The sequence below is a fragment of the Miniopterus schreibersii genome, assembly GCF_964146895.1.
Source record: "Miniopterus schreibersii genome assembly, chromosome: 3".
NCBI classification, from domain to species: domain Eukaryota; kingdom Metazoa; phylum Chordata; class Mammalia; order Chiroptera; family Miniopteridae; genus Miniopterus; species Miniopterus schreibersii.
In genome coordinates, this window is record NC_138103.1 from 11,864,503 (window position 1) to 11,888,212 (window position 23,710).

At 48.5% G+C, this 23,710-nt stretch overlaps 1 protein-coding gene across 3 annotated transcripts; it reads right to left on the bottom strand.

The window, feature by feature from the left end:
* Nucleotides 1–5,422: 5,422 nt before the first annotated feature.
* On the bottom strand, nt 5,423–22,400 carry NLRC3 (NLR family CARD domain containing 3; the record flags this gene model as incomplete). Of its 3 annotated transcripts, none has more annotated exons than XM_081131678.1 (17): nt 5,423–5,823; nt 6,140–6,223; nt 6,660–6,743; nt 7,436–7,519; nt 7,984–8,067; nt 9,945–10,028; nt 10,534–10,617; nt 11,214–11,297; nt 11,830–11,913; nt 12,625–12,708; nt 13,306–13,389; nt 14,744–14,887; nt 16,624–16,707; nt 17,160–17,243; nt 19,188–19,274; nt 20,272–22,021; nt 22,187–22,400. In XM_081131678.1, 17 exons carry the CDS (start codon nt 22,362–22,364, stop codon nt 5,733–5,735), a joined length of 3,258 nt encoding a protein of 1,085 aa, XP_080987804.1. In that variant the 3' UTR covers nt 5,423–5,732. The 3 variants fall into 3 exon arrangements, with proteins under 3 accessions (XP_080987804.1, XP_080987805.1, XP_080987803.1); XM_081131679.1 differs by having other exon boundaries at nt 14,744–14,827; nt 20,272–22,048; XM_081131677.1 differs by having other exon boundaries at nt 14,744–14,827; nt 22,187–22,364.
* Between the last annotated feature and the right edge of the window lie 1,310 nt (nt 22,401–23,710).

Consider the following 23,710-nt stretch of genomic DNA (forward strand, 5'->3'; position numbering starts at 1 on the left):
TTATTTTGTTTATTTGCACTGATAACAAATACTCAAGAAAAGTTCACACGCTACTATGGTACATGTAAATTTTAGGAGACAATGTGACAGTTAGTGCTATCACCATGGATTTTTTACCTATCTTTCCTAAATTTTATGTATGAGATAACCCCTTTTTTTAAACATTCAGCGTTCAGTTAATTCATCAGTAATTTGAGTTGTGCCATCTTTGACACAATAAGCTAAATGGGAAATAGGTGGGTTGGGAGCCATGTCAACCACCCCAGGTGACATGGCTTCTAAGGTGCAAAAGAGTCACTGCATCATCTTGGATGTTACAGCTTTGGTTCACCTGAGTCTTACCTGACTTATATTTTGAAAAAAAACTAAAACTGCGGCCCTGGCCAGTGAGGCTCGTGGTTAGAGTGTTGGCCCTTGCACTGCAGGGTCTCGGGTTTGATTCCCAGTCAAGGGCAGGTACCTGGGTTGCAGGTTCCCGTGCACAGGAGGCAACCAATCGATGTGTGTCTGTCACATCGATATTTTCCTCCCTCTCTCCCTCCCTCCCTCTCTTTTCCTTCTCTCCCTCTTCTCCCTCCCTCCTCCTTCCCTTCCTTTCACTCTAAAAATCAATGGAAAAATATCCTCAGGTGAGGATTAACAAAAAAACACCTAAAAATGTGTTTCTATTTTCCTTATGTGATGCTTTCTTCTAATGGGCATCAGCATGAGAGTCCAACCCAAGCTAAAGATAAAATGTCCACAGATAGAGGCAACAGCTGTAACAGGTGATGCATTCTTTCACCTGTTTCTTGGTCATCCTTTATCCATTGGTTAATTGACTTTGTGCAGAGTCTCACCATCGTATGGAACTTTCTTACTTCAGTAGCTTCTGTCAACAAAGGAGTTGCAAGTACTCAATCATAGTTATTTATTTATTTCTGTCACTGTAATAGATCCAGGAGTAAATATGTGCCAGTGCCTTATGACCTGGTGTCATTTGGTTTTAGACAGTCAGCAGAGCAGACTCAGTCAAGCCCCAAAGAAGATCAGTGATTAGGTCTATGAAAAACTAGCATTTAGGCCATTGCTGTTAGTGTCTTTTACTGTGTAAGTAAAGGATCTCTTAAAATGCTTTAAAATGTGCGTATTGACAGAAAAGATAAAGGAATTTTTTAAGTCCTCCATTTTTATTGATGATAGCCATCAAGAACAAAGTCCAAACTCTTCCTATAGGAAATCTGAAGACTTGTTTCCCTTTAGCTGGGACAGGAAGAATAAATAAATGCAAGGATATCTTTCATTAGAATTTAAAACTGTAATATCAGTGTCAAATGTCTGAAGGGCAGATGTGTCCCTTTAGGTTAGCAACATACTACATAAATATCACAGCTGTTAGAACAGTCCAGGGCAACTCTTGGGTGCTGGAATCCAGGACTGGTTGCCTTGGAAGGGAACTAAAAGGTTCTACCTCCGACCCAGAACAGAAACCCCTTTGATAAGAATGTGACCGGGGCAGGAAGACACAGGGCTCAAGAAGGTGTGTTAGGGAAAAAGGGAACTGATGGAATAACCACTGTCTGTGAGAGATAGTATTCAGATTTTACATTTCTCGTGGACACTTGAGAAAAGAATTAAGCAATAGTGACATGAGAAATTAATTAAAATTTTAAAATAATACAACTGTTAATTCTAGAAAGAACAATTATATAGGAAGAAATGATCCATACTAATTAAATCATAAGATAAACACTAAATAATATTCAACCCAAAAACATACTAGAACTATGTTGGAAGGAGGGAGAAACAAAGAATGGGGGCATAAGGTGATGTATGCACAAGTGCCATTTTCCATAATAGAAAGTCAATAGATACTCCCTAAAATGATAAAGCAGTAAATAGTGTATGTAGGATATTTAGTTTTAGGAGTAGGGATATTTAGAAAGGGGAAGAACAGGACAGGAGACTGCTGTTTTCTATTATAGTAATACTCTTTGGCTTTTAAAAGTATGTTTGTTACTTAGGTGAAAATGAATTTTTAACAGACAGACAGGTAAAGGGTAAGGGCTGGAATTTTAAGTTTGAGAATCATTTGCTTATACTGTTCCTCAGGGGAGAACATGAGAAGAGAACTCGGGTAGAAGTCTGAGAAACACTTGTGTGTCTACAAGGAGACAGGAAAGAGTCTGGGAAAGTATTTTCTAAAGTGACTATATTTTACTTTAATAATTAGGAAAAATATTTAATTTTTCAAAGAGTGTTAAAAAAAAAGAGTGGTAAGGAGAAGGTAAGAGGATTGGAACGTTGTAATGTTATGGAAGCCAAGGCAGGGAAGAATTTCCAAAGAAAGGAGGGGCGAACAAGTGCTGGAGGTTGAGTAAGAGAGGCTGTGGACTTTGTCAGTTAGGAAAGCGGCGACTTTGGGCAGGAGAAGTGAGATAGCAAATGATGGGTTGAAGAGAGGTTGGAATTTGGAGCCAACACAGTGAGTATTGTTGACTGTTCAGAAAGGGGATGGTCACAAGTGAAAAGAGAAGACAGAGCTGGGGGAGAAAAGCAAGGTCAAAGAACATTTTAGAGGGACAGAGGGCTTTTTATTTTCTGTATGTATGTATGTATGTGAGGGAAACGTGTTTTAGCTGAAAGGAACTAGATCATGGGATGAGAGGGGTTGAATCAGAGAGAGAGAGGAGAAAATTGATGCAGCAAAGTCTGCATTGGGAGCCATTCTGTTTAAATTCATACTTTATATTGAAAACATACATACCAGATAACCAGTGGGGTAGAAGCTACTATTTGGGGTAAGAAGGCTAAGGTTGATGTCACAATTTTTTACACTTGGATTTCTCTAGTGTCTGTTGTAGATAGGCCCAAAACAGTTTTCTTGACTTGGGCATCAGGTAGAGTACCCAGAATACTGAGGCATTTCCTCAGAAGATGGGCCAAAGTAACCCTAGAATAAAGGATGGCTGATCCTGGCTAACAAAGCTTAAAAAGAAGTTTTGAAAGGATCCAAGTGATTCTAAGTAATTGTGTACTAGGATAAAGTTCAAGAATATTTTAAGGAATATAAAAATAGCACCCAGAAAGATAAAATTCCCAATGTCTGGTGTCCAATAAAAAAATGACCAGGCATGAAGACACTGAAGCTCCGAAGGCAGCCCAGATGTCCTCGTAAGAGCACCCCGAGGAGAAACAAGCTTGACCACTATGCCATCATCAAGTTCCCCCTGACTACCGAGCCAGCCATGAAGGTAGAGAGAAGACAATACATTTGTGTTATTGTTTTCATCGTGTTCATCAAGGCCAGCAAGCACCAGATCAAACAGGCTGTGAAGGAGCTCTATGACATTGACGTGGCCAAGGTCAACACCTGATCGAGCCTGTTGGAGAGAAGAAGGTGTATGTTTGACTGGCTCCTGACTATGATGCTTTGGATGTTGCCAACAAAATTGAGATCATCCAAATTGAGTTCAGCTGGCTAATTCTAAATATAAAATTTTTTTACTGTAAAAAAAACTGACCAGGCATAATGTGAAAAATCAAGAAACAGGCCAAGAAATAACCCATAAATGATATGTGAGAGAATTAGTAGAAAAGGACATTGTAGCAGTTATAACTATATTCCATATATTCAGATGGTAGAGGAAAGCATGAGCATATTAAGGAGAAACACAGAAGATATAAAGAAAGCCTCAAACAAAACTTCTAGAGAGTAAAAAAATGAGATGAAACCATATAAGCCGGGATTAAGAGCAATCAGACACTGCAGAAGAAAATATTACTGATCCTGAAGACACAGCAATAGAAACTATCCAAAATGAAAACAAGACAAACCCCACTGTGCTGGTTTATTAATTTATTGCCTCAGCTCCAAATTCACCTTTTGGCCTGCTCTGCTGTAATGGTGCTATTTTTTGTAATCTCTCCTTTATCAGCCAGCAAGATATTAAGCCTTGTCAGTAGAGGGTGCTTGAGAGACTTTGGAGAAAGGCAGGGCTTTCTTTCCAATTCTAGTGTGGCTTGCTCTTGAAGTTCCTGAAGAGCACACTTTTTCTCCACTGCTTTGGCCCCTAAGGTTTCTCCACTGCTAGGATCCTGCATCGCACAACTTGCTTCAACATTTCGCTCCTGCAACTCTTGTTTTGTTGAGTTCTCAGTTCAGCTAGAAACAGTGCAGATCACTATATAGCAACATCTTGAAACTAAAAGAAAAAACTGTCAATACCCAGCAAAAATATCTTTTTAAAAAAAAGTAATCCAATAAATACTACACAAGACCTATGTTCAAAGGTCCCCAGTTTCCAAATAATGTTCTTTATGGCTGATTTTTCCCCTCCAGTCTAGGATCCAATCAGAGATCTTGCATTAAGTTATTATGTCTCTTTAATCACCTTCAATTTAAAACAGTCCCAGTCTTTTTTATTTTTCATGACGTTGACATTTTTGAAGAGGTCAGGCTAGTTTTTTTTGCAGCATGCCCCTCAGTTCTGATTTTGTTAGATTGCTCCTTCGTGATTAGATTCAGGTAAACCTTTCTGGCAAGGATACTATGTCAGTGATATGTCCTTCTCAGTGCATCACATCAGGGCCCCTGATGTTCATTTGTCCCATTATTGGTAACATTAAGTTTAATCACTTTGTTAAGGCAACATTTGTAAAATTTCTGTAAGGTACCTTTTAAATACCCTTTGTGGGGTAATATTTTGAGACTATGTGGATATCTTCTACCTTAGTTGGCTTACTTCCACGTGTCCATTGATGGTTCTTACCTGAATACTCTTTTAAATAAACATTTGGAACAACAGTGCTTCCTGTTCAAATTTTAAAATGATAATTACTTTATAATCTTTATAAGCATTTCCCTTCGTATTTAATTGATGAGAACTGTGGCATTTATTTGGGATCTTTTCCCTTTTGGCACAGACAGACATCTGAGGGAATTTATGCCACATGGAAGCTCAGCTTGCCTTGCCTTCAGAGGGAAGTTGTAGCCAGAGTAGTGGTTTTGGAAGCACAATATAGAATAACTTATTAAGGCATCAGCACTTAATGTGCTGTTGATAACCACTGTGCCAGACTCCAAATAACATGTGCCAGACATAATCTGTGCCTGTGAGAGATTCTGTAATGAATAAAAAATGGCAAAAGCCTTGTAAAAGCCTTTTTCCCCTCTGTCTCCAGAATTCTATAATTAAAACCTTTACTTCTCTTTTTAAAATTCCCGTATTTTTTCCATATCTCTCTGAGGATCATACTCCTAAAACTTTCTTTTCTTTCTCAGAAAAGAAAGGTCCTCTCTGTCACCAATGCTGAATTGATACTCAGTGGGCTTCCATATGGTAACTCATTTCAGACAGAGGGGGATGATTTTAACCAGGTGAGTAGAAAAAGGCAGTAATAATAATAAAAAGTTGGGGGCACATGAAGACCTCAAGGTATGAAAAGCTTAGGTTAGCTTCTTGCTGAGCTTTAAGGTGTAAGTCCTGGGTCCCTCGGTGGAAGACCCTTTCCTCTGTGTACCAACCAGAGTGTCCATCTCTCCCCTGCCTAGACTGACTCTGGACTGGGAGAAGTGCTGGTGGTCTCCTTTGGCAGCACCTTTCCTGCCTGTGCAGGATACCAGCTTGCATGCAGGTCAGTGTTATTCCCAGATCACAGGAAGTCACCCTGGAAAATGGTCTTTTTGTTTGAAGGATTCCAGCTGTGTGTCTGCCCATCCTCATGCTTGATCCACCAGGAACTTGCTTTGTTCACATTTCAACAGTGCACGCGGGAGCATTTGTCTTGATAGTCTCTGAGATCATCCTGGCACCGGAGTCCCCAATGTGATTCCCCTGGAGACTAGAAGAGGGATTAGGACAAATTGAGAAGTTGGCTGAAGGGCTAGAGGCCTACAGATTCTCTTCAGTGAAGAGCAGATGATCACTACATAAAATGCAGAACTCTGGGTGAAACCCTTGAGATTCCAGGATCCCTCCCACGGACAAGGCTTGGAATGGCTTTCTCTTATACCGAGTTTTTCCCCAGAGCTACTACTGAGTGGCCTGGGAGTCAGCTGGCTCTAAGAATCAGGCAGAAGGTAGGGCCTGACCTGGGAGCAGTTCTAAGGGTGAGCGAGAATGGCAGGAAAGGGCAGAGACTGCCGAACCCCACTCACTTGATATGCTGGATCCCATGGTTTCCAGACAGTGCGGTGGCAATGCATATCACCCCATCCATCCCCAAGGAATTCTCTTGAAGACTAGGCAGAGAAAAAAAAATGGAGACACCACAGTGAGCCATTCAGGGCAGAAGAACACCCCCAGGAAGCAGCACTGCATTATCTTGTGGGGCAGTTCTGGAGCTGATTTGTCCACAGGTGCCATAGCTACAGCGAGGAGGCAAGGAGGCATTCAATCCTGAGACTGGAGTCTACCAGGAGCCAGGTTGTACCATCCAAGTGCCATGGAAATTATAAGACCAAAATGCTGATGTTAAGTGATTGATCTCTGACTTAAGCTAGGCAAAATGAAAAAACTCATCCACAATGTAGACCATAGTAATCAGAACAGTCTGAACTGTTTCTATTCAGAAGGAAGCAGCTACAGAGGAAATCAAGAGTATCTTATCTCATGGGGGAGGTTCCAGCAGAGAAGTCCTATGCTTTGGGGTGCAGATAGGGCTCTACGACTACTCACTTGAGTCTTCGGAGGCTGGAGTTGACCTTCAGAGCATTTGCTAGGGCTTTGGCTCCAGCCACCCCAATCGCATTTCCTCTTAAGCTGTAGGAAAAGACAGGAAATGTAAGGCACAGTGACAGCTGAGGTGAAAATGATACCTCTTCAGACGAGTGTGGGCTACTGGTTAGAGGCAGCGTGGACTCAGCAACCATAGGGGGTCAGGCTGCTCTTTCCTTATACCCAGGCACAGAATTGAGTTCGGCTCCTGGAAGCAAGCAGGACACACAGGAGGGGTGAGCCGGCCCCGTCTGGGAGGTTTGTTGGAGCCCTTCCACTCTCCCTTTCACAGTCCAAAGAAAGAGCTGGGCTGAGACAGAAGCGGCAACACTCCATCCAGCAGTCCCTGTGTGCGCAGCCTACAGAACCACAGGAGCAGGGGTGACCTGGACATGCCTGCAAGCCCCACAGAGCTTGAGGCCCCAAACTCCTGGATCTCAAAGACCGAGATCAGTGGACACAGATCACCCCAGGGACCCCTAAACAGGACCTTGGAACATGTTCAGTCTGGGAAAGACCAAGAAGAGCAGGTACTCAAGAAAAGGACTCCATAATGACTCCCAGGGAAAAGGGGCGAAGCTGAATGGGGTAACTGGGGCATGCTTGATCTAAGTGAAGATATTTAATTGATTTGTGAGTTTCATATAAATTGCATTTTTTTCTCCCCGCTATCCATCTTGAATCAACAGCTTGGTTTCTTTGGTCAAGAGATTTTAACTGGAGGCTGGAATACTTACTCGAGAATCTCCAAGGTTCTGTTCACAGCCAGGGCCTCCCCCAGGGCCTGGGCCCCCGGTGCACCAATGGAGGCCACCTGGAGACTGTAAGAGGAGATGCTGTCAATGCAGACGAGCTGGACAGGCCGGGCCTCTCCAGCCCTCATACCTGCCCTGGGCCCAGCTTCCGTTCATGGTCGCCTTCGTTTTTACCACCCTTGACTTAGGGTTGAAAGTGGTGAAATAGCACTGAAAATTACTGGCTGTGATCTGTCCAAAGGATACTGCATATTCTACCCTCACTGTCTGCTGCCTGGGATATATCTAGATACTACGGTTATAGGAAGGAGAGGTAGTCTCCTGGAGAGTTTGGAGGAGAACACTTTCTGTACCCCTAATCTTGTTAGAACTGTAGGAGCAGGGATGAGCTGGACATCCCTTTCTCTGCATGGTTGCTAATATTAGGAAAATCAAACACAGCTTCCTTGACTGGGAAACAAAAATGGTTTTTCGTAAGAAAGAATGGTGAGGGGCTGGCTCCCTGGGCTGCTGTGCACATCAGGACTTACTAGAGAGCAGTGAGGGCTGTGTTTGCCTTCAGCGCACTGGCCACTGCACAGGCGCCTTCGTCCCCAATGGCGTTCTCCTGTAAACTGAACACAAAAGAGAGTGACCCTGGGCCCACAGGGCATGGGGCCAGCTCTCTAGCATGACACGCCGAGCTTGGACCTTCTATTTAATTCAGACCATACACACCATAGACTATACTCCCAGGGTCACCCTGTATGGCTGCTGTAGCCCCATGGCCTCCTAATTAACATGCAGAGGGGTCTGGCATCTGCACAAGTCTGGACCATCAGAGGCCAACAAGAAAAGGGACACACGGAAGTACTGTCAACAAAGGCTTGGGACAAAAAAGGGTGTGTGTTTCAAAGCCAACTAGAAAACTGAAAGCCCTCTATCCCCAGGCCATTCTTGCTCATTTGTAGTAATTTAACAGACATTTGAGTGTGCATTGTGTATTAGCAAGACCAAGTCCACCTTTTTGGAACTCGGGAGAGGAGATGTGATTAAATGAGCAGTCACTATAGGCTAAGTGCAGGCTGCAGTGTGGTCCCAGAGAAACAGGTCTAAACCAAAACCCAAAGGATAAGAGATGGGGAGAGGGCCTAGCACATCTAAGGAACCCAAAGAAATTGAGTCAAGTCTTTTGAGTGTGAGACGAGGCTAAGGAGGCATAAAGGAAGCAGATGTTTGGGGGCCCTAGAAGCCATGCTAAAGGTCGGACTTCACTCGGCAGGCACTGGGAAGCCATTGAAACATCTCACCAAGACAGGGACAGATTTGCGTTTTGGAAAGATCTTGGCCAGCAGAGGATGGACTGGATGTGGAGGCTGCTGCAGTGATGCAGGTGAGTGATGCTGGTGGCCTGGACAGTGGCCACAGGGGTGGGACACTGGGAAGAGAATCAACAGGACTTAGAAATGAATCCACAGGACTTGGAAAAGAGCGAAGAGGATGTTTCTACTTTTGACGGTTGGCTGGTTCTAGTCATTCGCTGGGGAACCAAGAGGCAGGCTTGTGGGGGAGAACATTGGGGCAATTTGAAGTACCGGTGAGACACCCAAGGGGAGGCACAGATGGGCAGTGGACACATGGGTCTTGGGCTCAGGAGAGAGGTGTGGGAGATAGATGTGGGGCCTCAGGACTTTAAAGCCTGGGAGAGGAGGAGAGCATCCAGAAGAGATGTCCTTCAAGGGAAAGGGGCCTGGGACAGAACCCTGAGGAACACCAGTATTTCAGAGTCAAACAGACCTAGCCAGAGATGGGATATTCTGGAATCCGAGAGAGAAGTAGCGTCAAAAGCAGATGAGACTCAAAAGGTTAAACAGAGTTACCATTTGACCCAGCAATTCCATTCCCAGGTGCCTACACAGAGGACTGAAAGCACACGCCTACACGGAAACTCATACGTGGATGTTCATAACAGCATTATTCATAATAACCAAAGAGAAACAACCCAAATGTCCAAAACAGAATGTGTCTTATCCATACAGTGGTGTATTATTCAGGCATGAAAAGGAATGAAGTACTGATACATGCTACAATGTGGATGAACCTTGAAAACAGTAAATGAAAGTCACCAGTCACAAAAGACCACATATTGTATGATTTCATTTATAGGAAATGTCAAGAATAGGTAAATCTATAGAGACAGTAAATTAGTTGTTGCCTGGGATAGGGGGCTGGAGGAAACCCAGATGGATCTGGTTTCTCTTAGAGGTTGATAGAAATGGTCTAAATTTATTGTGATGATGGTTGCACAACTGTGAAATACTAGAAACCAGTGAGATATACACCTTAAATGGGCAGATTATTTCTCAATAAAGCTGTTACATATTCTTAAAAGCAGATGAGAAGGGAAACATGCTGCTGGCCTTAGGAGGCTGTGTGCTGAGGGTATGGGCCCTGCACCTAGTGAGGTTTCAGATGCCCCTGCTCCCATGGCCCCGGTGGAGGCCCCACTTACTCAAGGCTGATCAGGCTCCTGTTGAACTGTAGTGCTTGTCCCAGGGCCCTGGCGGCGCCGGCCTGGATGAAGTTCCACTGCAGGCTAGGCAGACACGGACCAGATGACTACGTGGCCCAAGGCAGAGTCCAGGAGGTCCTGGACTCCAGAAAGAGGGGGATTCTCCCAGGAGAACCTGACACCAGGGGATGGAGTCCCTGCAGGATGGGTTCTAGAGGGACCACAGATAGAACTCCTCCAACCCTCCTCAGCCTTAGTCCCAAGGAGTCAACATTTACTTTCTGGTTAGGGGTGGGCACAGGGACAGGCTTAAATAAAGACTCCAGATGATCCCTGAATAAAGCACGTGACACAGGCACAGCAATGGGTACCCACCTCCCACCATTGGCCTCTCTGTGGATCAGCCTCAGAAAGCAGAGCAAGGGGCAGGGCTGGTGGCCTCTGCAAGTGATCACCTGCAGCCTGCTGGAGTCCCCAGAGACCATGTGAGGGATGCCCAGAGCTGGACTTGGTCTCCTGCATAGCTAGTTTGGATGTAGCCCTGCAGCTCTGGGCAGGGGATGGGGTGGGGGGCGCCCCAAGGACTCACTGAAGGGACTTGAGGGTGTGGTTTTCTCTCACTGCCACTGCGATGGCCTGGGCACCCTGGTCGTGGAGGAGGTTGGCTGTCAGGCTAGAAGGAGAGGAACAGGGCAAATGAGCAGAAGCTGCCATGATGTCCCCTGTCCTTGCTCCCTAGGGAATCCAGACCACTCTCCTGCAACCCAAGGACTGCATTGGGTCAACGAGGATAGCTTGGCTCTCGCTTATGGAGCCCTTGCATGTGCCAGGCACATGCCCTGGACTGTTGTAACAGATCTGACACCCCCATGGGGAATGAGTCCAGGCTCAGCTCAGTGAGGTTCCATGACAGGTCATGCACCAGGAGGTGGCAGAGGTGCCCAGGGACTCACTCCTGATTCCTGTACTTAATGCTGCCCCTCACGATGTGGCCCCTTCCACATGCTCATCCATAGCAATGGGACAGGGGTGGGGACAGAGAGTTGCCACTAACTTCATCCTCATATAATTTATGACATGAGAGTGGGAGACTTGTATCAGATTTGCCACCAGGGGCCAGGTTTCCTCGCTACCTCCTCCAGCCAGGCCCTTCAGCCTTTTATAATGGCCTGGCCCATCAGTCCCTGTTCTCTGCGTGCATGAGGACCTGGCATAAAGGAGGCTTAGGAATCACAGCCTGCCCCCTACCCCCATTCCTCTTTCACGTACTCCAGGTTCTTCAGGGTGCAGTTGGTGCAGAGAGCTCGAGCCAGATCCTGGGCTCCCTCTGGGCTGATGGAGTTTTCTCGCAGGCTGAGGAAAGAGAAGACCCTGAGCTGCTGACCAGGCAGATGAGGCCTCTGGGGGAGACAAGCCCAGGCGTGCAGGCTTTAAGAACCAGAGAAACCTCAGGTGGCAACTGGCCTTCCTGAGTGATCTGGGTGTGGTGTGTGCCTCCAGCGAGCCCAGGTTCTGGTGGCTAGGCAGCCAAGTGTCTCCCTTTAGGACCTAACAGTAGGACATTCTAGGAGGAAGAGGGTAAGACAATGGGCTCTCAGAGCTGTGAGGGGCAGGCATGCATGCTTGGGTGCCTAAAGGACTTCTGCATGGGCAGGGAGCAGCAGAACTGGTCAGCTGAGGGCCACAGCTGCCCCTGCCCTCACAAGAGCAGGAAGAGTGCAGGATGCCAGCTCTGGAACCAAGCTGCCCAACACTAGGTCGTCACCATAACCAGCCCACGGGGTAGTGTGGGCTTCCCGCACCAGCCTTTCCTTCCAAGTCCCAAAGCCCTTTTAGACCCCCTAATGAAAGGGATACCTGGTTGGAGAGGGAGGCTGGGACTTACTTGAGGCTGAGGAGGGTTCGGTTGGCACAGAGGGCCCCCGTCAGTGCTGCCACTCCTGCGTCACTGATGGAATTGCTCTGCAGGCTGCAGACAGAAGAGAGGGCACATTTGGCCCGGTTGTCTCAGGAACCAGAGGGAGCCATTAGTCCAGTTGAAGCACTGAGTTCAACAGGGGGTTTGGGGATCCTTGAGGCAGGTGCCACCCCACACTGTTCTTTTCACCATCCCTCTTTCCTCTCCCACCCCCACATTCTAGCCCCTGCTAGGCCAGGGCAGGTGGGTATAGCACAACCTGCCCCAGAGTTTAGACTCTGCTTTGTTTCGGGTGGCTCCAAATGGCTCAGAGAGGGGGCATGAGCTGTGTCTGTGGTACACAGAGAAAGTGGAGCAGTTAAGTCTCCCCAGTATGCAGGCAGTGCCAAGCTCTCCGACCCTGCACCAAGGTCACTGCAGTTGACCTCTCTTTAGCTCCCTGCACTAACTTCTAAAGGGCTCTCAGTGCTTGTTGTCACCCTGAAAACTACAGAACCAACACCAACCCCTACTGTCCAGGGAAATGGAGCTGGTGTGGTAGGATGGAACAGGTAGAGTGGGCATGGAGGGAGAGACACTGAGATCATAGTATGCCCAGGGTTGGAGGTTGGTTGGGTTCTGGCAGGGAAGTGGCCCTGACTGACAGCCCTCCTCTAGGACCCACCCACCTACTGGATGAGGAACCTGAAGGGGACAGGGAATAGGGTGGGGGAGTCACTCTCTGCCCACAGCCACCCCTGGAGGATAGTCAGGCAGACTCACTCCAGGCTCTCCAGGACCTGGTTCACCTTCAGGGCCTCGGCCAGGGCTTTGGCACCTCCATTGCCAATGCTATTACTGGAGAACCTGCAAGAGATGGGACACTGGTGAGCTGGCCTCCTGGAGCGGCTGGGCAGGGTAGGGCCCAGAGATCAGGGTCTAGGGAAGGGCTATGTTTGTTGTCTCAAGGGTGCCAGTACACAGTTTCTCCTGCTTGAGGCTGGTTGGACAGTGGCCTCTATAAGTGACCTCCTGCTTCCTATAAGAGATCAAGGTAGCAAGTCCTTCTTGGCTCCCTGGCGGGGGGTAGGGGCCAGAAGGGAGGACCAACTCTTTAGTGAGAGCTATTTGTGATACTTTGTGTGAGGGCAGCTAGGAAATGCTTTTTTCTTCTGCCAGCTGAGAAGGCAATAAATGTGAGCCTGAGACAGTTGTGGCTCACTCAGTCCTGGGAATCTGGGTCTCCATTCTCCTTGTTCAGTGCCTGGGAGTCCAAAGCCAGTTATTCTTCACCTATACATTCATCCGCCTATCCACTCTCATATCCATCTGTTCATCTATCCACCCATCCACTCATCTACCAGTCTGTGCATCCAGCCATCCCCATGCTCACAAATATTTGCAATGTGCTGGGCATTGTGTTAGTCACTGAGAATATCAGTTTGGCCCTGCTGCATTTCTCACATGAGCTCCTTCAGACTTCTGTTCTGCTTCAGGGCATCTGCCATCTGCTGGGCTCCCACAGGCCCGATGGTGTTCTTCTGCAGGCTGTAGGAGAGGAGAGGGGTCCTTCAGCAAGGCTGGTCACAACCATTCCCAAGCCAAGGATACTCTGATTCCCGGTGAGAGGTCAGAGACTACTGAGTGCTGAGTGCCACTTCCATGCATCGCAGCATGGGGGAGGGGTCTTCAGGAAAGGCCTGCGGATTGTTGCCAAAGTGATGTCCAGAGATTGACATTATTATGTGGAGACTAAGAAGCAAAGGTAGCTAGGCCCACCTTTGTCAGAAACTGGAAAGCAGTGGCCTGTAGATACTGATAATATCCAGCAACCTCCTGAGTGGGGACTTTCAGGTACGGGGACCACTGGCCCCTTACCCATCCAACCCTCTCAGCACTCAGCAGCCTACCTCCACGTAGACCAGCCAGCAGCCTGCCTCCCAACCCTACAGTCTTCCCTAGGCAGACCCTCCTCCACTTATGTTCCTCTTCTCCAAAAGCTACTTCCTCGTACATTAAGCCTGGAGATGGGGATGTTACAGGAGAACCCCTGCGCTCATCCCAGGACAGGCTGGGCAGGACCACTTTTGTATGAGGCTAAATACAATCTAAACAAAAGGGAATTTCCCCTGGTTCCAAAAGGTAAAGAGACCCCCCCCCCCCTTTCTTAGTGTATTTCCCTGTTGTAGTTGTAAATCCTTTCCCTGTTCCTTTGAGAAGTATGTAAATCTTTGAAAAAGCTAAATAGAAGCTTCTTGCCAGGTTTAGGGCCTTGGAATGTCTTTCTTAAGGGCCTTGGAACCATCTCTTTGAAATGTACACATCAAAGAAGATGGCACAGGCTCCAAGTTGTAAGTGCCTCCTTGTCATGAAGATTTGAGGTTTTAACTTTCCTTTGGCTAAAGGCAATTAACAAACAGATGGCTCCCCCAACTACCAGGCTAATTTAGGATAACTATGTGTGATAAATGGTGCTGTCCGGTCCTCTTACTTGAGGACAAGTTGTTTATCTTGGAAATGTGAGTAATGAGTTGTATCTGTTGGCTATAGAAAAGGGTGTGATTTTTTCCTGTCTTTGTAGCCGCATCAGTGGGTTGCCTATGATGCCTATTACAGTCTCGTTGAATGTTTGTTCAAATAATAAATCTGTTTTGTTCTTTCTCACATTTGGGGAGAGGGCTTTCTGGATTGGCAGGAGGCTTTATTTTTAATTTTTTGCCCAACACCTGTTCTCTGGAAAAGCAGTGGACATCAAGTTTTCCAGGGGCCATTCAGACAGGTCAGAAAGCCTCAGGACCTTGCCCCATCCATCCCTCCTTGCAGAAAATAGGCAGAGAGGCCCTTGGAGGAGGAGATGAGAGAGTACAGAGGAGGCTCTCTGATGGCCAGCATGTCCACTCACTGCATCACAGAGAGGGTCCGGTTGGCTGCCAAAGCCTCAGCCATGGACTTGGCACCATCATCCCTGATCCTGTTGCTCTGGAGGCTGTGGAGGCAAGGAAGAGGCGCATCACAAATGGAGCACACAAGGGCACCCAATGGTGGCCTGAACTCCCACTGCAGTGTCACCAATGCCCAAGGGAGGGCAGCAGCTGCCCTCAGTGAGAAGAGGCTTTGACCACTAATGCCCTCAAGGCACACCACACATGAACTGGGAACAAAGGGCCCTTCCCTCTGCTGCCCTGATCTTAGGTTCCCCTCTGGGTCTCTAAGCACTTGCCTGCTGACTGGGGTCAAGGTGCCCATGGTGTCTGGATAACAATAGCTAGGTCTCCATAATCCTAATTACAGCTAAAAGTCACAGCACCCAAGTGTTGGTGAGGATGTAAAGAAATTGGAACTCTCATCCACTACTGGTGGCAATATAAAATGGTGTGGCCACTGTAGAAAACAGACTGGTGGTTCCTCAAAAGGTTAAACATAAAGTTACCATGTGACAAGCAAATTCCACTCCGAGTCATCTACCCAGAAGAATTACAGACAGATGTGCAAATACTGTGCACAGATGTGTACAGCAACATTAGTCACATTTCCAAAAGATGAAGACAACCTGACTGGGCAGTGGCTGATGAATGGAATATTATTCAGCCATAAAATGGAATGAACTACTGATACATGCTAAAATGTGGATGCTTCCATTTACATGAAATATCCAGGATAGGCAAATCCATTGAGCAGAAAGCAGACTGGTGGTTGCTAAAGGGAGGGGAGAATGGGAAGTGACTGCTAATGGGTACAAGGTCTCCTTTTTGGGTGCTGAAAATATTCTGGAACTAGATAGAGGTGACAGTTGCACAATTGTGAGTGTATTATGTGCCACTGAACTGCACACTTAAAAATTATGAATTTTGTGTGAATTTCACCTCGATATAAGTAAATCAGGACAGGGAGAAGTAGCCACTGCGGTAAGGAGAGATGAGTCAGGCGGCCAAGCAGCCAGAATAAAGATAAAAGAACTCAAAAGTAATAAAAATGAAACTTCTCCTAAGAAAACAGATTCCTGGTGAAAAGAACATGGATGTAGCCATGGTCAAAACAAGAGCAGCTGAATCAACTGAGACACCCACCCAAATGCTATCTTCACTTAAGCTGATAAAAATGGGTTCCAATGTGGAATCATTACTCAGAGCATCTGTTACACAAGGTGTTCACACAGACCACCTTGAAATTGGTCCCTACGAAAGACCTTCTGATAGAAAATGCACCATATTGTGTTAAGCCAACTCAGAAGCAATGAACTTTCTAGGATAAAATGAAGTCTTTATAATTTTTAAATTTAAAATATGTAAAATGTATAACTGGAGCAAAAATAAAGACATACATATACATAAAAACAAAACAAAATAGTTGTACACATTCAACTAAGGATGGTTACAACCACTGGCTCCTAAGAGGAGCACAGCAAACCACACCAAACCGTAAGGATTTTCTGGAGGATGGGCTTTCAATGTCTTGGAAAACACCCCGGGAATATTCTGACACCATGGTCTTGGGGCTTTCTCACTCAATGGAGGACGAGAGGTTTTTCTCCTAGATTATTTTGCCCCTCCACCTTTACATACCTCTGTCCTTCTTCTCCTCTGTCCCCTGCTCAGGTCGTAAACACAAACACAATAACCAGGGAGGAGCTGGAATCTGGAGACTTGCTAAGGATACAAGATCCTGTGGTACCCACTGGGTGGGAGCTGGTATCTCATGGCCATATTTTGAATTACCTCCCACTCGATGAATGGCACCTGAGGTTTTTTCGTCCCTCTCTAGGGGGAAGCAGGTGACACCTACCTCAGAGAGACCAAAGTGCGGTTAATCTTCAGAGCATCTGCCAATGCCTTGGCCCCTTGAGGCCCAATGGAATTACTGCGGAGGCTGGCGGAAGGAAGAGAGAAAGAACCATTCTCTTTCATCCAGTTCCCAGGGAGGGAAGGAGGAACAGAAGTCACACTGACCTTTAAATATATGCTCCTTGAACAGAATGTATCAGGGTTTAGGATTCCATGTTTGGTGCAAGTGAGAGAGATTTTTGTGTAGACAAACAAGTATGGAGTTTCTGAAGGTGCCCCACACAATGGGAAGAAAATAGGATCTGATGCACTAGTGGGCATGGGCCAGGTGTGGAGAGGAGGATGGTAACTCCAGGTTCAGGGCCGAAATTCTGGTGCTTTCTGGGTGAGTCTGAATAGCTGAGCAGAAACTATAACTTTGCTCAGCTATTCTTCCAATCCACCCATGGGAGAGTGTGGTCAAGGGGACTTCACCAGATGTCTCACAAGTGCTCCCTGTCCCAATGTTGAAAGATTGGCTTTTGGTGCTGTACTTACTCTAGAGAAGTCAGACTTCTGTTGACAAGGAGGGATCTGGCCAGAGCTTTGGCCCCTTTGTTACTGATCTGGTTCTCAGCCAAGCTGCCCAAGGAGAGGGAGAGGATTAGTTATGGCAAGTCTGTAAATCTCATCCTCAACTTCAGGCTCATGATCCAAACCCCTCAGCTTCACCAGCATCACCAGAACCTGGATGCAGGCGGACATCAGGTGAGCCCTGGGACAGAATGCCAGGCCCAGAAAAACCTCTGAGTAGACAGACAGACCTGCACACTGGCAAAGGGTCCCGAGGAAGTTTGGCCAGAATTCAACACAACTGCTACAAAACACAGGAAAGAGGGCAGGCAGTTACAGAAGTCTACCACATGGACCCCAGCCAGTGGTGTACTAGAAAACTGGCTCTTAGGAAAAACCAAAATACAAAATCCCTAATTTATAGCATTGGCCAATTTCCGTGGTGTAAATACTCCCACCATGGCCAATTTCAAGCGCTCACAGCTTGAAGAAAATTTAACATATCTCATGAACTCATAGTTCTAGCACACCCTTTTTCTAATGCAAGAAAGGAAAATGGTAGAGTTATTATAGAACTAACTTTAAGGTAAAATAAGTACATCTTTATCTGCCTTGAAAGGGCAATTCCAGGAATATGCTGGTGGATCAACCTAATGTAGCTTCATGTACCTAATTTCAGAAATAGTAACTGATGAAATTTAATGTTTCTTAGACATTTAAAACTGTGGGGAAGCCCATGGGATACAATTAGATTTCCCAGTGCTTTTCAAGCTATGTTTCAAGGGCCCCTAAGTTTCCACAGAAAAGCTTCAGGAGCCACCAGGAGTCTGAGAGGGAGCCAAATGCTGGATTCTGGTCCCCCATCCCCTCTTCTTTCGATCCCAGAAGCTTCCCCTTTTATCTGACTTATTAGGATTCTGCTTGATATGCCAGAATATCAAGAGCTCTACCTGGCTGGCATGGCTCAGCAGTTGAGCATCAGCCTATGATCTAGGAGATCCCGGTTCAATTCCTGGTCAGGGCACATGCCCAGGTTGTGGGCTCGATCCCCCACAGGGGTTGTGCAGGAGGCAGCAGATCAATGACCCTCTCTCATCATTGATGTTTCTATCTGTCTCTCCCTCTCCCTTCTTCTCTCTGAAATCAATAAAAATATACTTATATATTTTTAAAAGGGTTCTGCCCAGTTTTGCTCAGTGGTTAGAGTGTTGGCCTGTGGACTGAAGGGCCATGGATTCGATTCCAGTCAAGGGTCCGTACCTTGGTTGCAAGCTTGATCCCTGGCCCAGGTTGGGGCACATGCAGGAGGCAACCAATTGATGTATCTGTCTCACATCGATGTTTCTCTCTCTCTCTCTCTCTCTCTCTCTCTCTCTCTCTCTCTCTCTCTCTCTTTCCCCCCTCCCTTCCACTCTCTAAAAAGCCAATGGGAAAAAATCCTCAGTGAGGATTAACAACAACAAAAAAGCGTCCTATGGCTTTAAAAACATTTGAAGACCATCCAGATTACCTTCTGTATAAATGTTCTCAGGTTCTAGAGAGCCTCTGTCCACTCCCTCATCACAAGATTTTTATAATATTTTATAAGTAATATTTCATGAGCCATGTGTGTTTTGTGAAGGATCCCTTAGGCATTTCGAACAAGGATGTGGCACTGACGACCAACCACAGAGAGGTAAAGAAGAGCATGTGGCCAAAGGGAAAACTTTGAGAAAATTGAGCCTGGTACCATGTCAGCACATACAGTGTTTGGAGAAATGTCTCCATGTCCACAATAGCCTCTCATCCTCACCATATCCTTTCTCTCGTCTTATAGGTGAATTCCTGAGCCTCCAGAACTTTCCACCCGTGAATGGGTGGAAACAAGCAGCTGCATCTTGAGACATATGCCTCAAAGTACCTCTCTTTGAAAGTACCACTAGCCAGCTGAGCAGAGAGGAGGATGGGAAAGGAGCCCTCAGACCCCGAGAAACAGGTGGGTGCCCTGGGCGGAGTCTCCTGGGTTAGTGTTACCTGATTCTCTGAATGCGACAGTCCTTTCCACTCAGCACACTGCCCAGCAGCTCCATCACAGGGTCCTGGAACTGGTTGGTGTCCAGCCTGGTCGGGAGGAACAGCAATAGTGAGTGTCACCACCGGCCACAGGCAGGGTGGATGAAGTCCCTGGCTGGCATTGGGGCAGCAAGAGGTGGCTCTACAGTCAGACACCCAGGCTGGGATCTTCTCCCTTTCCCTTCTCTCCATTCCAATGTAGCTCCCACCATATGGCCCAGAGGTTTAGGGCAGCACACCCAGCATGCTCACAATTTTCCTACAAAGGTGAACTGACATGAGCCCTTAGGCTCCTATCCAGAGGGCTGTCTTCCCAGCAGCCCCACACACCGTGTGCATCTGTGGGACCCTTGCTGCCAGTCCTCCTCCTTCTGAGGACATGGAAATTGCTCTCAGGTCCTGAATGGCCCTGGCCCTGCTGCCCTCCCCCAATCCTCTACTGAGGTCGAGAGCCTTGGACAGAGGATGGGCTGAGGGTGGAGTGAGTGGGTATGGCTTCTTTTGACACTGCGATGGTTCACAGGGTGTTATAGGTTAAATCATGTCCCCCCAAAAGATATGTTGGCATTCTAACCCCCCAGTTCCTCATGAGTGTGACCTGATTTGGAAAAAGGGTCATTGAAGACCTAATTAGATAAGATGAGGTCATACTGGAGTGAGATGGGCCTGTCATCCCATATGACTGGTGTCCTATGTGAAGACAAAGACACGGAGAAGGTGGCCATGTGACCACAAAAGCGGAGATTGGAGTGATGCATTTATAAGCCCAGAGTTGCCAGGAGCACCACAAGCTGGAGGGGTGGGAAGGATCCTCCCCTAAAGGTGCCAGAGGGAGCACAGCCCTGCCAACACCTTAATTTTGGACTCTGGCCTCCAGAATGTGAAAGAAAATGATTCTATTGTTTTAAGTCACCCAGTTTGTGGTCCTTTGTTACAACAGCCCCAGGACACTGATTCAGAGGGTCATGGTGGAGGGGAAGCACTTTCCAGGTCCTCTACTCTCTTCTCTGCCAACACACCCTGCGCACCCCACCCTGGCGCCCACCTCAGACTTTGACAGTAGAGCAGCTGGGGCAACAGGCTCTGAAGGACGCCCTGACTGAGGCACAGGGACAGGTTGGCCTCCTGAGCGCAGGCATCTGACACCTGCAGAAGGTAAGCCAGGGCGGCTCGGTGCGGGGGCCCGGTCAGCCTGGCCAGGCCTCCGTTCTCCATGGCCTCCTGCACACTGCGGGCCAGCTCTGTGTGCTGCAGCTCATGCAGGCAGTACAGGACATTGACTGCCCGGGCACAGACCACCGTGTCGGGGTGCAGGCAGCCCTGCAGGAGCTGGGCCGCCTGCATCCGGGAGCCCTGGTGCTCGCCGGGGGCCACCAGGGAGCCAGCCAGTAGGGCATTGACCCTTGGAGACAAGAGGCCAGAGAGGAAGCGAAGGAACACATCCAGTCGGCCGTCCTCAGCCTGCATGGCCCGCTGGGCGGCGCTCCTGAAGTGCGTGAGGAAGCCCAGCCGAGGCCAGGACACGCCGCCCTCGGTGAAGAGGTCGAAGATGGCCCTCTTGGAGGCACCATAGTAGTACGCGGCCCCCATGAACTCCTGCAGGGACAAGTGGGTGAAGCTGTAGGCTGCCGAGGAGCCCAGGGTCTCCTCCCGCTGCAGGAAGTAGCTGCACAGAGCGCTCTGCAGCAGAGCAAGGTCCACACCAAACGCCTTCAGGTCCAGCTCGTAGAACACGTACTTCTTCTTGACCAGCCCGTGGAAGGCCAGCCGGCCCAGCGTCCCCACCATCTTGCGGCCACTGTGGCCCAGCTGCTCAATGCGAGGGCTCGCCTTGCCCTTCTCCTGCCCCTCCCCGCTGAGGGCCATCCTGAAGTACCAAGAGTAGAGCTCGCACAGGGTCCTTGGTGGCCACAGCTCTGCGTCCTGGGGCTCCCGCTTGTGGCGGCACAAGTGACCCAGTGCTAACCCCGCGAGCCGGCAGAAGGCTGGGATGGTGCACATCAGGTACAGGGCCCTGTCGGCCTGCACCTGGCTCAGGACCCAGTCCAAGAGGACCTGGTCCTCGGGGAACATCTGCTCTAAACATGCTTTCATCTCCTCTTCGTTAAAGCCCCGGATCTCGGTCATCCGGTCCACCAGGCCCCCAGGGATCTGGCTAGCTGCGCTGGGACGGGAGGTGACCCAGACAGAAACTTCTGGGAAGAGGTTGCCCCGGATGATGTTGGTGATCAGGTGGTCCACCTGTATCTCCTTCTTGGGGTCAGTGCAGGCCATGGTGTTGGAGAAGTCCAGAGGAGTCTTACACTCATCTAGGCCGTCCAGAATAAGGAGAACTTTGGCCAGGGCTGCCGCATCCAGGTCAGACTCCCCAAAGTGCGGAAAGACAGAGCGAATGAGTCTGTCTGCAGACAGCTTTTCATGGATGTTGAGATCCCGGAAAGTCAAAGGCAGCACCAGTGAGAAGTCCTTTCCGACCTGCCCCTGGGCCCAGAGGCAGACAAAGTCCCTCACCAGGGTGGTCTTGCCCACACCAGCTACCCCAATGGTGATGGAGATGCGGGGCGGGATGGATACCCGCGACAGAGGCAGGAAGAGCCTGCTCAGGGTGATGGTCCTGGCAGAGCGCCAGCCCCCTCGTGTGGCCTCCACCTGGGTGAAGTCATGTTCCCTCAGCTGCAGGTCCATCAGGCCCTCCACCAGCAGGAGGTTGGTTAGCCTGGGAGAGGGGCCACCCAGCTCCAGTCCACCTCCTGCCCTGCGCAGAAGGGCCTCTCGGTGTCTCTGTATCTTCAAGTCTGTGGGATGGAGGCCAGAGGGGAGGGCTGGAGAGGGCAGGTGAAAAGAAGGGTAGGGGGGAGGACTGGGGGTGGCAGGTCAGAGGAAGGGGAAGGAGGTAGAATTGAGGGGAACAAAAGGATGGGACGGAGAGAGGGCCTGGGGACACCCCTCCATCTGCCTACCATTGCTGTGAGGTGTCTGCGGAGAGTCGGGTGTCTTGTCAGGGGTCTGTGGGGCCAGGGAGCCCTGACAGCCTTTCCCAGCCAGCAGGTCCATGAGGGCTTTCACCTGCTCGGCCGGGGAGCCAGCACCGAGGCCCTGGCCAGCCTCCCTGCCCATCTGCACCTCTTGCTTCCTCATGGAGTCCAGGATTGCTTCCAGGAGCTGTGAAGAGAGGGCCTGAACCTGCTGCCTGTAGTCTCTCTGCCCAGTAGCCTGGGACAGGTAAGGAGCCTCCAAGGATGTGCGGGAACTCATCCTTTGCAGACCCACCCTTTCTCTTCCCCGAGCTAGTGGCCCACAGTCTGACCATCAGGAAGGGGTTGGAAGGGCTGTTTGTTCCTGGAGACTGAGAATAGTTCCTGATGCCACAGCATTGCTCAGATGCAGGGGGGCCAAATGAACGAGAACCCAGGCCCAAGCTCGAACCTGAGCTCTGCCACTTACTGGTTGTGCGACACTGGGCAGGCCGCCTGAGCTCTCTGTGCCATGGTGTCATTTGTAACCTGGAAACAGCAATGCGGTTCTGAGCAGGTCCACTCACAAGAAGGGAAGAAGGAAAGAAGCAGTCTGGGAAGCTACATGCTGTATGACTCCAACTCTAGGCTGTTCTGGAAAAGGCAACACTCTGGAGACAATAAAAAGATCAGTGGTTCCCAGGGCTTGGGGTGAGGAGGGAGGGATGAATCGGTGGAGCACAGAGGATGTTTAGGGCAGTGAAACTACACTGTGTGATATACTACAATGGTGGATAGATGTCATTAGATGTTTGTCCAAGTGCATAGAATGCCCAACACCAAGAGTGAACCCTCGCCTGGCCGGGCGTGGCTCAGCGGTTGAGCGTTGACCTAGGATCCAGGCGATCAGGGTTTGATTCCGGTCAGGGCACATGCCCGGGTTGCGGGCTCAATCCCCAGTAGGGGGCGTGCAGGAGGCAGCCGATCAATGACTCATCACTGATGTTTCTCTCCCTCCCTCCCTCTCCTTTCTTCTCTCTGAAATCAATAAAGATATATTTAAAAAAAAAAAAAAGAGTGAACCCTCAAGTAAACTATGGACTTGGGGTGATAATGACGTGTCAGTGTAGGTTCATCGGTTGTAACAAATGTGTCACTGTGGTGAGGATGTCCATAGTGGGGCAGGGGTATATGGAAATCTCTGTACTCAATTTTTCTCTCAATTTTTCTGTTAAACTAAAACTGCTCTAATAACTAAAGTTGAGTGATTAAAAAAGAAACAAAGAAAGAGGGAAGAAGTCAAAAGAGAGGGCAAGTTGGTTCTCAGAGCAGTTGTAGCTACTCTTCTTACTTTATCTCCTGGAGTCTCCTGGAAAAGCAGGGGCTCCTGACCCGCTGGCAGCAGTTTTCTGTTGGAAACAGTGATGCAGAGGCACTAAGAGGCAAAGCCATGTCTGAGTCCCACCCACTCACATTCCTTTTCCTCCATGTATCCTGCCCCCTGTGTACCCCTCCCTCAGCTAAGGTAGA